Here is an 18,429-nt window from a genome sequence, read left to right as displayed (position 1 = left end):
GATAACTAGTAGTTTACATATTAACGTTATGTTTTTATAAAGTGGCATCTGCAAGCAAACGCAAGATAGCACCCAACGGTATATCATGTTCTCCCCCAGGTGTACAAAACAGGGGTGACCCACTACTTCAACTTAGGGAAGGCCAAGAGGGAGCTGGGGTACGAACCCGTGACCTACGACCTGTCAGAGGTCGTACAGTGGTTCAAGATCAGAGGTCACGGCAGGGCCAAGGGTCAAAGTGCAAAGTCCAAGTGGACGCGACTTCTCGTGGATGCAGCATTAGTTGTAATGGCCATGTTGGTGGTGATGTCGTTTTTGCCGAGTGCACTTTGATCTTTTGCAAAGTTACTGTAGAGATGAATAACGCCCAAATAATTGCCATTAATAAAAAGGAGATTTGTAATTCCAACCGTGCATGTGTAGCAAAATATGTTGTAGGTCATATGTCAAAGTAGAATGCCCCTAAGACATAGACAAAACATGTTTACAAGTTGTGAACTGTTAACAAGTTAGGGGCAGTCACATATTACCCAGAATACATTTTGCTCCACATGTGCAGTTTGAATCATGAATCTCCTTTTGCAATCCTTGTATGCTATCAATATATTAGGTTTGATTGATTTAACCGTAATTTTTGGGGGTCTTGCGGTGCACACATTGTATTTGACTTCTAAGTTCTATGACAACAATGAATCCACTAGAATTGGTTTTTGCTCAATAATTTAGTTTTTTGTCCACTGAAATTAACTATTCAATAGTTTTGTTAACTTTTTGCCATCAGCTTTCTTTCACATTTGTTGTACCTCCATTAAAGACTATACTGATTACTGATATAAATCTATAAAAAAATGCAATATATTAAGGACTAAAAACATCCCTAAAATACTGTCGTAATGCCACAAAGGCACAAATTTGTAAACATTGAAAACCCTTTGATGACTCAGGGACTCCAAATCTGAATATACACCATTTATTGAGACAATAATGATAATAATAATGTGCATGTACAGCCGTAATATATGGTAATATCATAGAATTGTGTACAATGATCATATACCCTACCGTCAAGAGGACGAAACTCACATTAAAGAAGAAATTTGTCGGAATCAACTATTGTCTACCTACTCGCCACTTGTATAGCTGAGAACTGGAGTATATTTTTGGCGAAGCCTCAAGGGCGTAGCCTTTTTATCTGATGTTCTGAACAAATATCTATGGTACCGTGATTATGTAGAGGTGTGGCAATACAATACTGTAAATGCATGAATATATGCACAATTTGCATTCTACATTTACTTAACTTCCAGCCACTATATAGTGCTTTTTTTTTCTTAATGATCCTTTCTCTGACACCTTCTCTGCTGTATTCTTGAACCGAAATTACTCGTAAATCAAAATTATGAAACTCTAGGCACGTCATATCTACGACTCTTGTTTCTCGCATACTGGTACAAATAGTTGTTTATCAACGATCTAAAGAAATAGGTGATTTTCTTCATACGTGTGTTGCGTGTTTACTTCATAAATCATATCCATACCGTCTTTGTAAAAAGACAGTACTGAACGTAGCACAGATAAAGAAGCTAGGGACGAAAAGAGGACGCAAACAGATGCTTGGACCATTGAGAGGCCAGCAACGTTGCGCTCCAACCACAGCGTACAAAGGACACTTGGGGACGTGGAATGTTGACGTACGAAACTCAGACACGTGACGCGGCGGCGAACGGGCAGTTGCCGCCTAATCTACCAGATGTTTGGATTTACGAGCACACAGGTGCTCATTTATTGTTCTACCATTCTTCCCAAATGATAGAACATGACCACTTTTCATCAGAAACTAAAAAAGTAGTCAAATTTGCCCAGTTACAAGTTTAACAGATGATTTGTAATGTCTGCACATCCGGGGGTCGGGACGTTGCGTTCTAAGCGGGAAAAGACGTTTCTCCATAAATATGCATACTGCTGTACGCAACACACGCATTCTGCAGTACATATGCAAATTTTCGCAACAGAAAGTTGCCATTGGTACTAAATCCACAGGTTTATGGCAAAAGACAGGCGGTATAAATGTTCTATATGAAAAACATCATCCTTAAGCCATAAAACGTTTTTTACAGCACCACTTTTAGGATGACCTTAAATGCACCTATTCTAAAACATCCGGTAGATTGGCGCTCTAACTTCCTCTCCAAGCAGAGGTTAATTTGCACAGATATAGTAGTAGTCAAAAATTACACGGGCGCTCTTCCTATTTTTCTGACTACAACTATATCTGCGCGATTCAACCTCTGCTTGGAGAGTAACTGGTCTCAGCGAGCTTGACCTCAATGTCGGATCAACGTATACCTATTTTTGATCAAAGCTGGATCAAAACTGTTTGGATCACAATTGATGGATCAACGATAGATCAGCGAGCCTTAAGGTCTAAGATGGGATCACATTTCCGATCAACGTACGCACATAAAAGCATTGATGACGATTTACAAACAAATTCACTACCACACTCTCGTGAATTGAACTTGCACATGTACTCTGATTTACCTTTGGTAATACCCATATATAATAATAGACATAATTAAAAACCTTTCATAGATAATATCGAAATAAATTGTGGAAGCCATTTACACTACGTACAAGATACATTATACAATATTATAACAAAACCTTGCACCATAATAACAACTTACTGTCATACAACACAATACTAAGAACAATACACAAAAGAGTAATATAATAATAATTCCTTTTTGTCGTACATATGGTAGCTCTTCTTCGTCCACTCCCTTATTCTGAAATGGTGTGATCCAAAAGAAGGTTGCTTTTCCCAAGGAGCTTTTCTTTTCCAAACTGTATCTTTCATTTGGCTGAATCGGTCAACCATCCCTGTGTGTAAATGGAATGGTCCAAACGCTGCCATTGTTTACTTGGAATTCAGGGTCAAACCACTTCACAATAGTGGAGTCAAATTCTAACACTGGAGGCGGGGAAAACTTTACCGAGGGGAAGCACAAAGTATAACGACACTGGAACAAAACTACACGATGGTAAAATGCTTATCGTTTTCTGGTGTTTCTATGATTTTTAGTTGTAGTATGTCTGAAACGTCGGCGATGCCTGTCCGTAAACTTCGAAAAATACATTACTATCTGATAACAGTCTACATCTGCTGCCCTTGCCATTTTACTCCCTACATACATGTACCACCAGCCAACTCAAATAATCGCCACCTTGCAACTCTTGAAAGAACTGCAGGGCCCAGTCTACTATACAGGTTTTGTACATTCTCCCCGACTGTCTTTTTCTACCACCCCCTTATACAAGGCCAGGCATCATTAGCATATCCGATATCCGTACGTAATACCTTTGCACATCCGCTAAACAATTTACGACAACCGCTACCGATTCACAAAAAAATGCTACAAAGAACGTCAGACTTTTGAATAACGCAGTTGTCACTGACCATTTGATTTTCCCCTTCTGTTTTTCGATGACGAAAACAGTTTTAAATGTAACTAGATGGAAATACATGTAGAAAACTTTGTGAAGTACAAATGACGAGCGATGGTTTGGGTTGGGAATATTTTGCACATAAACTTCTGATATATATTACATATAATATGTGGACAATTCTTGATCTAGATCCGGAAAAAGTGTGGACTGTGACTTGGCTGATATATCTCCGAGCCGATACGTTTTCATTTCGGGATGCCGAACGTGGTTTGGCACGCGGACGTCTTGGAACTTCAGACCGATAGCGAGACGAAGCTGTTGTACTGGGAGATGTTACGCTTGAGGATGTCCGAGCACGGTCCGAGGACGCGTTCGAAACGGGCGCGGTCCAGCTTCACGCACTTCATGGGTCCGCGGGAAACGACGGTGGCCGCCCGAGGCCTGTCCAAGAGTAGAGCGATCTCGCCTGGTGGGAAGAAAAGAGAAGTTGATCTATAATAAATGTCATAGGAGAGAACAGTACCTTTAAAGTTGAAAATGGCCCGAAAGTTGAAAATGTTATCGAGAACACAAAACCTTCAAGTAAAACCACAGCATATTTGCATCATAATTTGGTATTTCTGATGTTTGTGTATTGTGCATTAACACCTTGCACAAGGCATGATAAGTTTCTGACACCACCTAAAAATAAACGCTACTAGTGTAAACAACAACATTCTGTACACTGGAAGGCTTTCTGGAGCAGACTAAATATTTAGGACAACTCAAAGCAATTCTAAATGGTTGATCTAACTAATGTAAAGAAATGGTAGGAAAATCTATGTTATCCCAATATTGCATGATGGGCCTTTAACGGAACACAAATGGCGGAACAAACTTACCGAAGTAGTCGGAGGGTCCCAGCCTACCCACTTCCACGTACTCCTCGTTTTCTGATCGGCGCTGTAGAACAGCCGCGGTGCCCTGCCGGAAAAATCACGACACAACCGTTACGTTACAATTCTGAAACCTTACATCCATACACAAATAAAGCACTTACAAACAAGCTGATCCTTATCATGTTGAAATGACCCAAAGCTTAAGACACACATCCAGACCAGACGTGTGACGTCAGTAAAGGGTCAAAGGTGCTTGGCAGTTGGTAACGGCCCCCGTCTCGGTTGACACAACCATTAGATGGTACATAATGACCAATGTTTGGTGTTGACACAAAATAATATGATCCCTTAGCTTGAATAGGCTTTGGCCTAGGAAAAAAAAATGTTGTTTTTCCTGTTTCAGTCCTGAAAAACTAGAGTTGGTAGGTAGGGATATCTTTTCTTCTTTTCTTGTTATTGTGTTTAGGCTGGCCAAAACTCTAGTGTGATATATTACAATACATGTACAATTGAACAAAGTAAACTGAAATGTGAGCGGACAGTAAGTGTCTTTCAATGTCTAACTTGAATGTTGTGCATGATAGATACATTAATCCTTCATTAGATAGGACAGGCAGTGTTTTTACTTCAATATGAAGCAGGCTGAATACAAATTCTAACTGGAAGCTATGTGACTCCATTGCCTACCCACAAAAAGGCTAGGGTCGGCAGGTTTTTCTAGGGTAGAAAACATAACATTTTTTCCTAGGCCTTTACGTCAGAAGACCAGGTTCCCGTACGCCATACCTCTGTTATAATGAAGAAGTCCTCTCCGGGTTCGCCCTGCCTTACGATCTCGCTACTGTCATCGAACTGACACGGCTCCAGCGCATCCGCGATCGTCAGGCGCTCCCACTCATCAAGGGATTCTACACATGGAAAGCACAGTCTTACTACATTGCCACTTATGTTAGGCTTGTGAAACAGCACCACCTTGCAACTCTTGAAAGAACTGCAGAACAGATATGACTGACACTTACCTAGGATGGAAACCTTGCTGAGGAATTCTTCATACATCTTTCTCTTCCGCATCGTGCTTCCCTGTAAATAACAAAATCAGAAAATTACAAAAAATACTCATCCTCACCACCATACAATTAGAAAGCCATACTAACTTCAATCTGTAATATCATAATATCAGCCACCAAATTCAGAACGGCAAATTGTCCATACAGTTACTGTCTAAATAGAATTTGCTTACCATGAGTATACGTCTGTATGTGTCTCTGTCGATGGCCCACAATTTCAAGTCTGTCTTTGCCTGTAAAAAACAACAAGAAAACAGATTTGAAACTTTGAATAAAAAAACAATTTGTGTTAGATATTCCGAAGGATCCGATCCAAAGCCCCGCCAAGCTCTTATAAAATGTAGAAATACATATACAACTCAAAGCATAAAATGTAGTTAAAAGGCACGCAGGATTCCTCTCATTGGTCAAATTGCTTATTGCCATGCTATCAATGGTTGAACTGCAGCTACTTGTGATGACAGTTGAAGCATTGGTCTATTGACTAAGGTTTCCAGCAATCTGTCAATCAAAAGAGTACTGATAATACCTAAACTAATGAGATTTTCTGAAGGGTTTACCTTACAGACATGCAGGATTTCTCTCATTGGTCAAATTGCTAATTCCATGCTTTCATTGGTTGAACTGCTAATTGTGATGGACAGTCAGCATTGACTAGGATTCCAGCAATCTGTCAATCAAAAGAGTACTGATAATAACAAAACCAATGAGATTACCTTGACTGTTGCAGCTCTGGGTGTGCCATAGATGAGAGCGAGCTCTCCGAAACTCCCGCCGTCTCCGATAGACGTCACCTTCTCATTGTCAACATATATCTGAGTGTATGAAACAACAACTTAGAACATGCAGTAGAAAATTCTGTTGTACCAGATACATTTTGACATGATGTAATACACAGCAAACCAGGTGCATTGTTGACCAACTTTTCCCCCTGTCAAAATTGAGGTATTGTTCCCTGTCATCATTTATAGATATCAAAATGTCTGCACAGTGCTTGGATCTAATCTCCAAGCAGATCTTACAATGGCATAAAATAGTACCAAACTGGCCAAGGAGTGTAGTCAGCCAAGAGGTGCACATTTGCCATGTAGCCAAACACACTCCTAACCCGGCTTCACTCCTCTACCAGCTTTTGCTACCATAGGATCTGCTTGGAGATTACTTGGATCCTGTTTTGCACTGATAGCAAATGAATTTTCTTTCTTTGTTCCCAGTACTAGGGGTGGGTACTGGTACAGAAAAATCAGGTACAGGTATGGTTTAAGTCTAGATAGGGGATCAGGTATAGGTTCGTAATAGTCTGAAGAAAGTTGTAATATGCAATGCTCAAAAACAATGGTCCATTTCACTACAAATGAATGTTTGCTTGAGTATCTGACTCCCACTGGCGCTTTATAATTGGTGTCACTTGGCATGTTACACTCTGCTTTATGCATTCAGATTCACATAAAATGAAAAGCTAATGTGAACTTCAATACTAGCCCACAGTAACACTTACATCTACTTCACCCTGGTCAATGATGTAGAAATTGTCTCCCTCGTCACCTGTGAATGGGGTAAACAACATCATGTAAACAACAAAATAAACAACATTCCAGCTTTACTCAAGGTGTAAACTATCCCTGTCCAATCACATAAACTCTCTCAAAAAGCACACATTTCCTACTCACACACTTTTGGTAGGAGCCCCACCAATAGACACAGATTTAACAAGGTTATGCCAACCACCAATGACAGCAGACGTGACAAAACATGGCATGTTGTTACAGCTGTATAAAACATGATGTGTGACTGGTGGGAATTCAAGTTTGATACCAGTACAGTGACGGACCAACGATTGTGAAATGAGAAAACATATTTGTGCTTTGGTGGTCTCAAGCGAAGTGACAACGCTAAACTCTGACATAGAGTTATTTTGGAGTGAAGGACACAAAAAGTGGCAAAATACCACCCTTTACATGGGAAGGGATCCTGAGATGTTTCTAAAATAAAGTAAAAAAAAGGAGAAATACTACGGCCAACAATTCGAAAACATACATGCAAAATTATACAACCAGTGGAAAACAAAAGCTCTGTAATAAACAAAAAAAGCAAAGTTTACATCTTTTACCAGCACAAACTTAATGATCCATGGACAGTTTTAGACGACTTAGAACAGAAAAGAGAAAAATAACTACAAACGAGAGGTAGTTTTTGTTCGAAACTGTCTCCTACATTTTAAGGTTCCTTCAAACAGAACCTTAGCGTCCAGTTCTGTTACAGATGTACAGGTCTGTATAAGCACTACCTCTGGCAAGCTGTTAGTTGCAGTAGTGTTGCAGTCTATCAGTTAACAGCTGTTTTGACTTGTACTGTAATAGACATTTTCTAAGTTGTTGATATCTTCACTGACCTTGTTGTATGACCCTCTCTCCAGCAATATGGGTAACAGGAAACATTGCGTCAAAGATGTCACTGAAAAAAATCAAGCACAAAAAAAAATGTATTAACCAAGAACATTGGACTATTATCAAATTTGGTGACATACAAAATAATATTCCATCATTATGTCAATAGACAAGCTCCAGTTTTAATTAGTGTTTGTTTCTTCGTGGTTTAAAATCAGAACTCAAGAAGCTATGGATGCCATGGATTTTCAGTGGGTAAGGTCTTAATCAATGTGGCTAGATTTTGAGCCTCCTAGTGGCTTTCACTGGTATTGCAGCAGAAAATATTCTTAGATCTACAAGTGAAAGACCTACAATGTTTCAATTGTCTTCATCAAGATTCTTCATTGAAACTCAATATTGTTTTCACTTGTTGGTATTTTGTCACACAGAGTGAACAAAGGGATTTTGTGCGACTTCGCGGGAAAGTGACTTACCTGCGCTCGTTATCGTCCAGATGGCTGAACAGCACGTTTTTGGCGATGGCCTTCGAAAGCGCGGCCATGGTCTTGTAGTCCTTGGGAACAACCTAACAAAGACAGAAAACCTTGGTTATAGTATACCATCTTCTAACATTGCAATCCAACACGCAGACACAATTTCTTTGTAGGGAACACAATTTCAAAACACAAAAAAATGTATATTATAATATTACCCCCGGGAAGGGTTTGAAACAATTCTGTTGTACAGAAGTGATACTTTGAAAATGCATATTTTGGGGTGTCATAAATTTTGGCACCACAAAAACCTTAAAATTAAACCAGCCGCGAAGATTTCAAGATCAACAGTACCTTGTTTTCATCATAGAATGAATCACGCTCTTATTGTTGAAGCACTGTTTCTTTCATAATAGATAACCTGTCATACTTCTGTGTTGTTTTGACACTGACGAATGTTTGAGTTTGTTAGGCGACATCAATAATTTGTGCTTGATAAACTCTAAATGATGTCTAGAAGGTCATTTGGGAAAGGGCATGTAGTACTACAGGTAAGGCACAATCAACCAAGCATGTTGTTTTGTTGTTTTGTGAACCAAAAATTTGGCTGTATTTCTGTTAACTTTCTGGAAATTCCCAGTGAAAATAGATGAATTTACAACATGTAGTACGTAGTGAAGCTTTTATAAATTGTCACTATAGAACACCAAACATATTAATATCAAATTAGCTGAAGAAAAATACCTTTTTCACGTAGGACGCTAGATCTTCCTCCTTCACGACTTCCGCGCTGACCGCGCCCCGCCTGCGCCGCCCCGTCATGGCGGGGTTCGGTGGCGTGGGAGAGATTTCGTCATCGCGTTCGTCGGGCGACGGCGATCCCGACTTTGGCTTGGACTTGTTGGCCGAATCCTGCACGGAAGGCATAACGAATCAACCAATCAGTGATGCTGTTTCATTACTGTTAGCCTTGTGAAATGGTATAAAATTTTGTAACAAGATATGTGATTGGTCAAAGCATTATGGTCACATTGCTGTCCATACACAAACACACAAACACTACCTAATAGTAATACATAGAGATAACTTTATTGCACAACAATTGTACGAGGTACAAAGTATGGCATCTACTAATCTACATAACTACAGTTCTATAGCTTAACTAACTAATACAGGAGTTGTAGTATGGGATAAGCTTCTTACAATCATTGGAAGCTTTTAGTAGTTTACAATCAGTTGAGGAGTTTCTAATATCCAAACCTTTTTTGATATATTTTCCTATATCTGCCATGCAGGGATTGTCACATGTCATGATGTATTTGAATTTGCACTTCGGGTCCATTGAGATAAATCCTTGTGTATAAAATGACAACCTTCTGTATAGAGAATTGCGTATTTCAGAATATTTGGGACATACAATCATAAAGTGATATTCGTCTTCAATTAACTCTGGACAGAATGGACAAACCCTCTGGTCGATAGGGATTTTTTTGAATCTCCCGGTTTCTATATTTAATTTGTGACAGCTAATACATTACCTTCTTCTTGAAGTTCATCATCAAAACTGTGCTTTACCTTCCTGAGAATTTGTTCCATGGTTATTAATATTATTTGTAAGCAACAGTTTTGCGTCATGTTGTGATGCAGGCAAACCTGGTCTCAACATCCAAGTTCAAAGAGACTGTCAGAAAAACAGGTGGATGAGAGGGAGCAGAACAATACTAATAGAGCATTGAAACCGGAATTAGCAAGAATCAAGCAGAACCAGCCGGAATGAAGAATTTTCAAAATTCGTACCACATTCAGGTGGGAATTGCAAATGGACCTTGTATGCCCTTCGCGCGAGAAGGAGTGAGCTGAAATACCGTCAGAATAACTAATTCTTTGTCTGTTCCTGGGTATTCGTAACTTGCATTCTAGATATTCTCCATGCATTCCAGATATTCTTTTGGCCAAATTCTGACAGGATTCAAAGTGGCTCGCCGTTTCAGTTTTCTGTTGAATGAGATAAGAATGTTTCAAATAATGTTGGAATGCCGTAGAATGTACATGTGCTTGTACTGAAAGTCCCCTTGTCTTACTCTAAGCGCTAGATGCATGTACTATATATTAAGTTGTACAGTATTATAGTAAGATGGAGGCACATGTTACGGCGAAGACGCACAAATACTAACAAAGCACATGGAGCGAACACAGTTGCCATCTTTGTACATTTGAATGAACATTTACTAACAAGTGCTATGTATCTAGACTAGAGCCAGTAGAGGGTAAATGATTTTGCCTCCATAGCAGCCTCTCTGAAAACTTAGGCACCATCTAGACACCGTTTTTCCCGATCTCGCCGACAGCTTGTTTTCAGCGTCTAGATGGAACTGCAATATCGCCATAAACATATCGGGAAAATATCTCCCGAAAGGTCCAGACCATTCGTACGATAGCTTAGCAGGGGTCCCCGATAGCTTAGCAGGAGCGCATGTAGATGTGTCCCAACTTCGGGAAGGCTCATTAGCATACAACGCGGGCTCATTAGGCTATATAGCTGTTTATGACTGCAAGCGCCACGGGTGTCCTGCGGCCAACGTTCCAGATCCCTCCCGACACATCCACAGATATCAGTAAAAACTGTGTATAGATTGGGCCTTACTCTAACAACCACAAGGCATTGTAACAATCTTGAACAATGTTTAAAAATAACGTGTCTGGCGATTAAAAAGTCAAAAATAAAAGAAGACACAATAAAACGCTCATGCCTTTGTGCGCTTTAAAATTTTTCCCGGAATAACTGCATATTTTTAGTTCAAGTGAAAACTTATAGTATGTGGGTGTACAAAATGCCACCCAACGTATAAGTTATACGTTGGGTAGCATTTTGTAACACCCACATGCACTTCACTTTCATAATGCTATTAATAGTAGTGTTATTAATACCAACATGTGCCACTATAACAGCTGTGCCCAAAATCATATCAATATCAATAGCTATGAAATTTCAGGCTTTGTTATTAAATTTCTTCATTTTCAGATTTGCCTCTTTGTCCTTGTGTTTTGGAAGGAAAACATTATTTTTGCTGGCCTACTGACTGCATTCTTTTTCTCTCTTCTAACTTAAGCCAATCAAAAGTCAGAACGGCTGATGACGTCAACAAACATGCGTTATATACTTTTAAACATTGACATTGGCATCTGTAGCTCAGCCAGCAGTGTAACCGTCTATGATGCTAGAAGACGAAGGCTCGTGTACTACAACGGAAGTTTTTTTACCTATCCTCCTTTTTTTTCCTCTTTCGACAAATATCTCATATGGAAATAATATCAGAAATGGATACTGATGGAGTATAATGCTAAAGTAAATTCCAAAGTAAAAAAAGATGTGAAACTGAAAGAACAAAAATGAACTATCTATTGATCAGTATACTATACACAGTTAACCATTTACATTTCAATGAAGGGCTTTTTCTTCACACATTCACAATAGTTTTGGGGTTCCCAAAGGATATCATCCATATGATCCAATCAAAATGGCCTTATGCTTAAACAATATCTTATATCACATAATCAATGGCTAACAACATTTGTTGGATGCTAGTTTTTGTTTTATATTTGTTACTAATACAAATAAAATTACTTGAAATTGAATTTTCCCGTTGACACAGGCATATAGAAACCTGTCAACATAGACCAGCTTTCATCAGTTCTTGTTGGGTAGTTTTGGTAGTTATGATAAATAAGAACTTCGAAACATACCACTTCGTGCAGTTGCGGCATTGCTTTCCACTCCCATAAAACGATTTAACGACAGCAAACCACGCTAACGCCTTTCTAGTAAATTCTCCCGCGAAAGCGTGGGTCTCAACCACCCTGACTTATCCAGGTATTTACAAATACCGTCCAATCACTTTACACCTTGCGTACGCAATACATTGCGCAAGTCAAGAGATATTGAATAACATGTACCTGTACTAGGCCAGGTTGATTTAATTATATGGATCACATCATCTGGAAACCAAACAACTGATGCGACTATGTGAATAAAAGAAGTTTGACCAATAAAAAGTTACCTTTATTATGAAATCTAAGTGGCCAGGAAGGTTGAAAAAATGACTGAACACACAGAATACGGTATATCAAACAATGGATTCTTCATTTTTGTTCTTTCACATCTTTAACCTTTGAATATTCTATGACACTAGTACAAGTTTTCCGATATTTGTTTTTGCAATCCACATATATTTCCTTATTTTGAAGCTGCTTTGTACGATTTAGAGAAATTTGGCTTAGTTTAACCTTTTTTTTAATTTTTGAAAACAGCTAAATGTCACCCATATAATCAAATAAATAAGGCCTAAGTAAAAGGTTTCCGTATGCAAAAATAATTAGATGTCCTTTGTAATTAGGGACTACATTATGAATGCTTCAGAACAATGGCCCTAATAAATTTGTCCTGTATTGTATTGATGATCACAACTTGTTGACATAAATGTTTTATGGAAATATTACTTGTGTTAATGTTACACACAAATGAAAAAAAATTGATTTTGTGGATGTTACCTTTTGAAAAATACATAAAGAAGACCTACTCTCATGTCCCTAATAAACATACCTTCCGGAATAAACATACCCCCCGGACAAATCCTCAATATCTAATAAACATACCCCCCGGAATAAACATACCCCCCGGAAAATTACCAAATTGACAAGTATTAAACTGTGTCCATGCTACTTCTGTCCAAAGAAAAGAAGATGATAAGCAGGTAGGTTCTTTTTATTTATCTATGTTAAAGAACCACATCAGTTGTATAAATAATGAGCTGAAGAACTATAACAGATATCTTGTTCGAATTATGATATTTTCTCCATTTTGTAATAAAAGGTAAAGTGAAACCTGCCTTATGAGTCACCTGAGTATAGGGGCCACTTGGCCATTTCGGTCAGTTTTCGTCGGTCCCTTTGATTTTTTCCATTGACCTAAGCATTAAGAAATAGTCTATAGCGGTCACCTGTCGAATGCGGTCGCGGCCAGACGATTTTCGGTCCGGCCGCTATGCCAACACTGCCGATAGCGGTCACCGGCGCGACTGGCGGGGTTCACAATTTCTGCATTACATCAGCAAAATGTAGCGGCTCAAATTGGATGATTTACGAAGGAAACGTTGAATAAAGAAACATTATACAAAATTATGTGATTTTAGGCGAAGTTTTTCCACCAAAGTGGTGTTGAATTCACGCGGCGTTTTTTCTCGTCTCAGACTCTTTGCACTCTACCCTTCTCTACATGTGCAAACTGGAAGACTATATGGACAGATTTTACAAATAGACCGTCCGTTCATGTATCTGATGTTTTAGGTTCTTGAAATGCATGTACGCTGTCCCAATTTTCGTATTCCGCGGGCCAAAAATGGAAATCACCATCTTCGCATATTTTCCAAGATGGCGTCAGCAGCAAATAAACAAGGTCATTAGGGGTCAGTGGGCGACTCCATTTTTTCCAAGGTAAAATGTCACAACAAGAATTCTTATGTGTAGTAAGAAATACAGTGATTACGGTATAAAAACGATTAAAATCTATTACATGAAAGTTATTTATGTGAAAACTAGACTAAGGCTGATTTTTGCCAGAGAAATAAGCCTAGGTAGAAAAAGTTTATTTCGACGTGACCATCTCGGCATAATGGCACATGCAACTACAGAGGAAAGTGTTTGTGGCGGTTTGAAGCTTAGAAATGATTATGAACTTGCTGTTTTTACCGACGAATTCCTGCCGTTTTGGAGGATATGCGGCGTCAAAACTCATATCACAAGGGAAACGAAGTTATAGTTGTTATTTTTACGTCCGGCATTTATTATGTGAACGATCAATCACTCTTCCGCCTCGCTGACGAAAGAGCATGGAACCACAAGACCGGAAATTCCTCGTGCAAGGTGCTGGTTTACGATGTAAACAGAGACTGTAAACTACTACTAAATTAAAACTAAAAGTTATTTATGTAAAAATTGTACTTCAAAACGTCAGTGTGGTGTTTTATTTTCCCCCAAGAACAACATAATACTTCGTAGCGTCATAGCGAGATCGACCGAAATCACCGAAAGAGTACCGCGTACGCGTACACGCTCATGGAAATCCGCGCCGTTTCGCCCGAAAAATAGGGAATTTTGAGCAAAAATACCGCGGAAATATGGGCAGAAAACCCCCAAAATTCAATTCTTTGAGGGTCCTGGCTAAGCAAAGCCCCAATTTTCGGGAAAAAAAATAAACGTACCGTCCAAAATAAGAACGTACCGGGTGGATTGTGAGGCTGAAAAAAATAAACGTCCCGGTACGTTTATTAGGGACATGAGAGTAGGCTAAATGAATATTATACATGCAAAATACCAACAAAAAATGATTGAAACTTAAAAGCTCTACAAGAATTGTTGCGTGAGACCTTTAGAAAAATAATGAATCTTACAACATCTAAATTCCTCTGGGAAAAGGCAGACTATGACAAAAACCTCCTGGGACTTTGTTGCGTCCAGTAATTCTTGTCACAGTCCCTAAATGAGTCTTATCAATATGACACAAGAGCCACTCTTAAAAAAAAATGAAAACAGAATCAACTTCTTCCATTTATACAATTTTACACTTTTCAAATTAACTCAAATAACTGGACATGGTATCATATTATCTTAATATGTGTTGTGTATGCCCTAGGCCTGTAATCTATTATGAACTTACTGTTGTTTCTAGAGCCCATGTACATGTAAGTAAGCCACTGTCTACATTATAACATAAAAAATAAGCCAGCCACAGTGGGGCCTTGCCGGTGCAGGCACCAAGTGTGATTTGGATCCCCTATGCAGTGATTTGGATCCCCTATGCTGTGATTTGGATCCCTATTCTGTGATTTGGATCCCCTATGCTGTGATTTGGATCCCCTATGCTGTGATTTGGATCCTCTACGCAGTGATTTGGGCCTCTGCACTATATGTTTAACCAGCATAGGGGCTTTTCTGATGTGTTTTTTTTTCAATAGAATCTAATAAAATTTGGCTCTGAAACTACAAGAAATATTGTTTCTTGTAAGTAATGCATCTAAAAATCTTAAGGGGGAGGTTGTCAGTTGTCACTATACACCCTACAACTTCAAGACTTGTGTGCCGATTGCAACGTGGCTTTGCTGTACTAAAACGTCCCCTATGCTGTGAGAGAATCCTTTACTGTGAGAACCTTAATCTAGTTTCTAGCCCTATACTGATAGTAGAAAATTAGATTTAGAACCTGTACGAGTGATCACCCTATGTAAGGACCACCTGGCCAACATGGTCCTTAAGATAATTATTCTGCTGACACGAGCATTAGAGAGGCCTATAGTGACACCTGTCAAGGGAACGGGTTTTCTGCGCGTGGAGAATTTGCGCGTGCTCGTGAAAAATTTGCGCGTGAAGAAAAAAAAGTTCCTGAAATGTCAGAAAATGTGCAGCAAGGAATTCTAAGGCAGAAAAATTTGTACCTATGATATAATTTCCCATCTGTTACCTGAATTTTGGGTTTGAAAAAAAAACTGATTTTTAGATCCCTTGGGAATAGGTTAATTTTGCATATTTTGAACATTTCAAAATCACGAAAATTTGACAGAAATACATGGAAAAATTACTCATATGTGGTTTAATATTGTAAAATGTAGCAATTTGAGGCTTTTCTCCATTCTAGAAGCTTCATTTCATCTTTTTTGAAGAAGATTGTTTCACGCGCAAATTTCAAACTTTTTTGCGCGTGAAAACTTAACATCTAGAAATCACTTGAAAATCACTCAGATAGAGATCTTGTATTCTATAAAGCAACAATATGATACTTAATTCCATTTTGTGCCATCTTGTTTGAGCTTTTAAGTATAAAACTGCAGAAACCTTTTGAATCCCTTGGGAATCAGCTAATTTGCATATTGTCACACGCAGATTTTTCACGCGCAACTTTTTCACGCGCACAAAACCCCATCCCCCTGTCAACATAGAACAGATTTAATTAGTGTTGGGTAGTCTTATTGATAGTTTTGACTTCCATTCTAGCTAAATACACAGAATAACTGTAACTATTCATACAAAGACTTTCATAGTATTTCTCATGTTTGATGTTAAATTGACAAATTGTGAAACAAAGCATCCTTGAAATGGTTCAAACATATAAACATTGTGGCCTTGAAATTTTTGTGAGAATACATAAAATCTAGCATGTGTTGGTCTACATCATGTACATGACTGAAAATTGCTGATGCAACACTAAAATGCAGAATTGCAATTCCAAAGTTGTCCGTACCAAAAACAGCTGTCGGCAATGCTTCAATTGCAGTAAGTTGCATAGCACTATTAGCAGCTCATACAGCAGTAGCTACTCATCCCATTGCATTGTGGGATACAATTAATTAGAAACCCAGAAGACACAGTACATCCCATCATGCCACTCCAAATATTATGATTTGTAACAAAATAAAAGGGCAAAAATTTTAAAATTTGACACTTGTCTACTAGCAATCATACACACCAAAATCGGCACTTACTGTATTTCAACTTGGCAAAAATGTAGAATACAAAGTGTATCATATCATATATCATATCATATCATATCATATCATCAGAAGGTTCTCACAAGGATTATTTCACAGGGTAGGGAGCATCTTACATGGAAAGCTCAGTGTAACAGTGATAAACTGACCACGCCAAATGGCTTTAAGCCTTTTGGCATAACGGTATAGCATCTGGGGTTGTGATCTGGCGGCCCTGGAAAATATTCGGGCGGGATCGGTACAAGTTCGAATCCCGGGAGTCAGGATATTTTTCTTTCTGTTTCTAAACCTTTCTAAAATGTTGGAGGTGCTTGAACCCCACTGTTACAGAGCAAATAAACAACCCTCAGAAAAGCTATTTCCTGCATTTTGTGGGCCAAATTCAATAAAATAAAACAAAGCCAAAATCTGTAAGATTGTTATGTACAAAACAAAAGCTTCCTACATTGGTTGAAACACAGCATAGCAGCTTAACTTCTGCAGCAGTCAAATATAATTGTGACAAAACAATCAACATGGCAAAAATTTGACCAATCCCCAATCAAAACACATTTTTCATCTCCACAAAAACTCGCATTGCATTGTGGGATTCGATCAACATTTCCGACAAGCAAGTGTCCCATCATGCAACTCAACATCTGCAGCAGATACATATTTTCTAACGAAATGAATTAGAAAATTCAACCTTGACAAACATTCACACCAATCGACGCATTACTAGTATCATCTCTACACCACAATGCATTGTGAGACACTCAAGATTCTGGTTACGCAGCACAAAAATACATCCCATCATGCAACTCAACTTCTGCTGAGCAGTTCAAAAAACATATGATTTTAACAAATTGCATGAACAAAATGATGCCATAGTTTCAACAAGAAAGCCAAGAATGTGACCTTGAAATACATCAATTATAAACGCATTAACAGTCCCTTAGTACTGTAGAAGCTGTCAATCACTCCCACGTTTACAAGACATGAATAAATTTGTTGTTGGACAAGATGTGATCAGAGGGTGTGAACGTATGTGCTGTTCATGCCACGTCCTATAAAAGGGGACAAATTATTGAATCCTGTAGACAAAATATCAGCCTACAGTCAACGAGTCTGTGTGATTTGTTGAAAGCTGTGTAGAAGATTTGAATCAAAAACGTCAAAGTACACAGACAGGGGAAAATATATGGCGGAAGGTCAACACAGTAACAAGTGCATGTCTGAGCAAAAGCGTAGCAAACGCCCCACCTTTTCCAGTCGTTCGAAGTACTCGCGCAGAAAACCAAGCGGGCTATCGGGCTTGGTGATGCAGAGCTGCACGATGGCATCCTTCAGGACTTGCTGGATGTTGTGTTTTTGAACGTACGCCTCGCATTCTTTCAAGCTCTGCTCTTCATCCATGCTGGAAGCCATGTTGGGGATGGTAGATCTGTTGCGCGGAGGGATACGAAATTTGGTGCAACACTAAAAAAAATCACAAAACCGTCCCTATTCCCACAAACAACGCAATATTTTGCAATCTCCCCAATCTTATGACCAATAGAAATACACTCTATTGTTTCTGTGGGTGTGGATAAAACATAAGCGGTTACTGCGTTGGGGTGTTATATTGTTTGTCGCATGTGTACACGCTGAGGGAA

The 18,429-nt window shown here is 38.9% G+C and overlaps 2 protein-coding genes across 2 annotated transcripts in view; one reads left to right on the top strand and one right to left on the bottom strand.

The window, feature by feature from the left end:
* The window catches only part of LOC118429663 (short-chain dehydrogenase/reductase family 42E member 1-like), a 12,548-nt gene extending 11,253 nt beyond the window's left edge, over positions 1 to 1,295 (top strand). The window contains exon 12 of the mRNA XM_035840247.1: positions 100 to 1,295. Within this exon, the coding sequence (XP_035696140.1) occupies positions 100 to 333 (234 nt within the window). The 3' untranslated portion in view covers positions 334 to 1,295. The remainder of the gene's footprint in view (positions 1 to 99) is intronic.
* On the bottom strand, positions 957 to 18,429 carry LOC118429664 (cAMP-dependent protein kinase regulatory subunit-like). Its single transcript, XM_035840248.1, has 11 exons — positions 18,038 to 18,429; positions 9,003 to 9,170; positions 8,259 to 8,350; positions 7,788 to 7,849; positions 6,894 to 6,940; positions 6,112 to 6,210; positions 5,569 to 5,628; positions 5,348 to 5,408; positions 5,115 to 5,236; positions 4,332 to 4,413; positions 957 to 3,916 (listed from the first exon to the last, which is right to left on the bottom strand). Exons 1-11 carry the CDS (start codon positions 18,200 to 18,202, stop codon positions 3,744 to 3,746), a joined length of 1,131 nt encoding a protein of 376 aa, XP_035696141.1. The 5' UTR covers positions 18,203 to 18,429; the 3' UTR covers positions 957 to 3,743.

Source organism: Branchiostoma floridae, chromosome 13 (assembly GCF_000003815.2).
Source record: "Branchiostoma floridae strain S238N-H82 chromosome 13, Bfl_VNyyK, whole genome shotgun sequence".
NCBI lineage: Eukaryota > Metazoa > Chordata > Leptocardii > Amphioxiformes > Branchiostomatidae > Branchiostoma > Branchiostoma floridae.
This window is presented reverse-complemented; position numbering and strand designations above follow the sequence as displayed.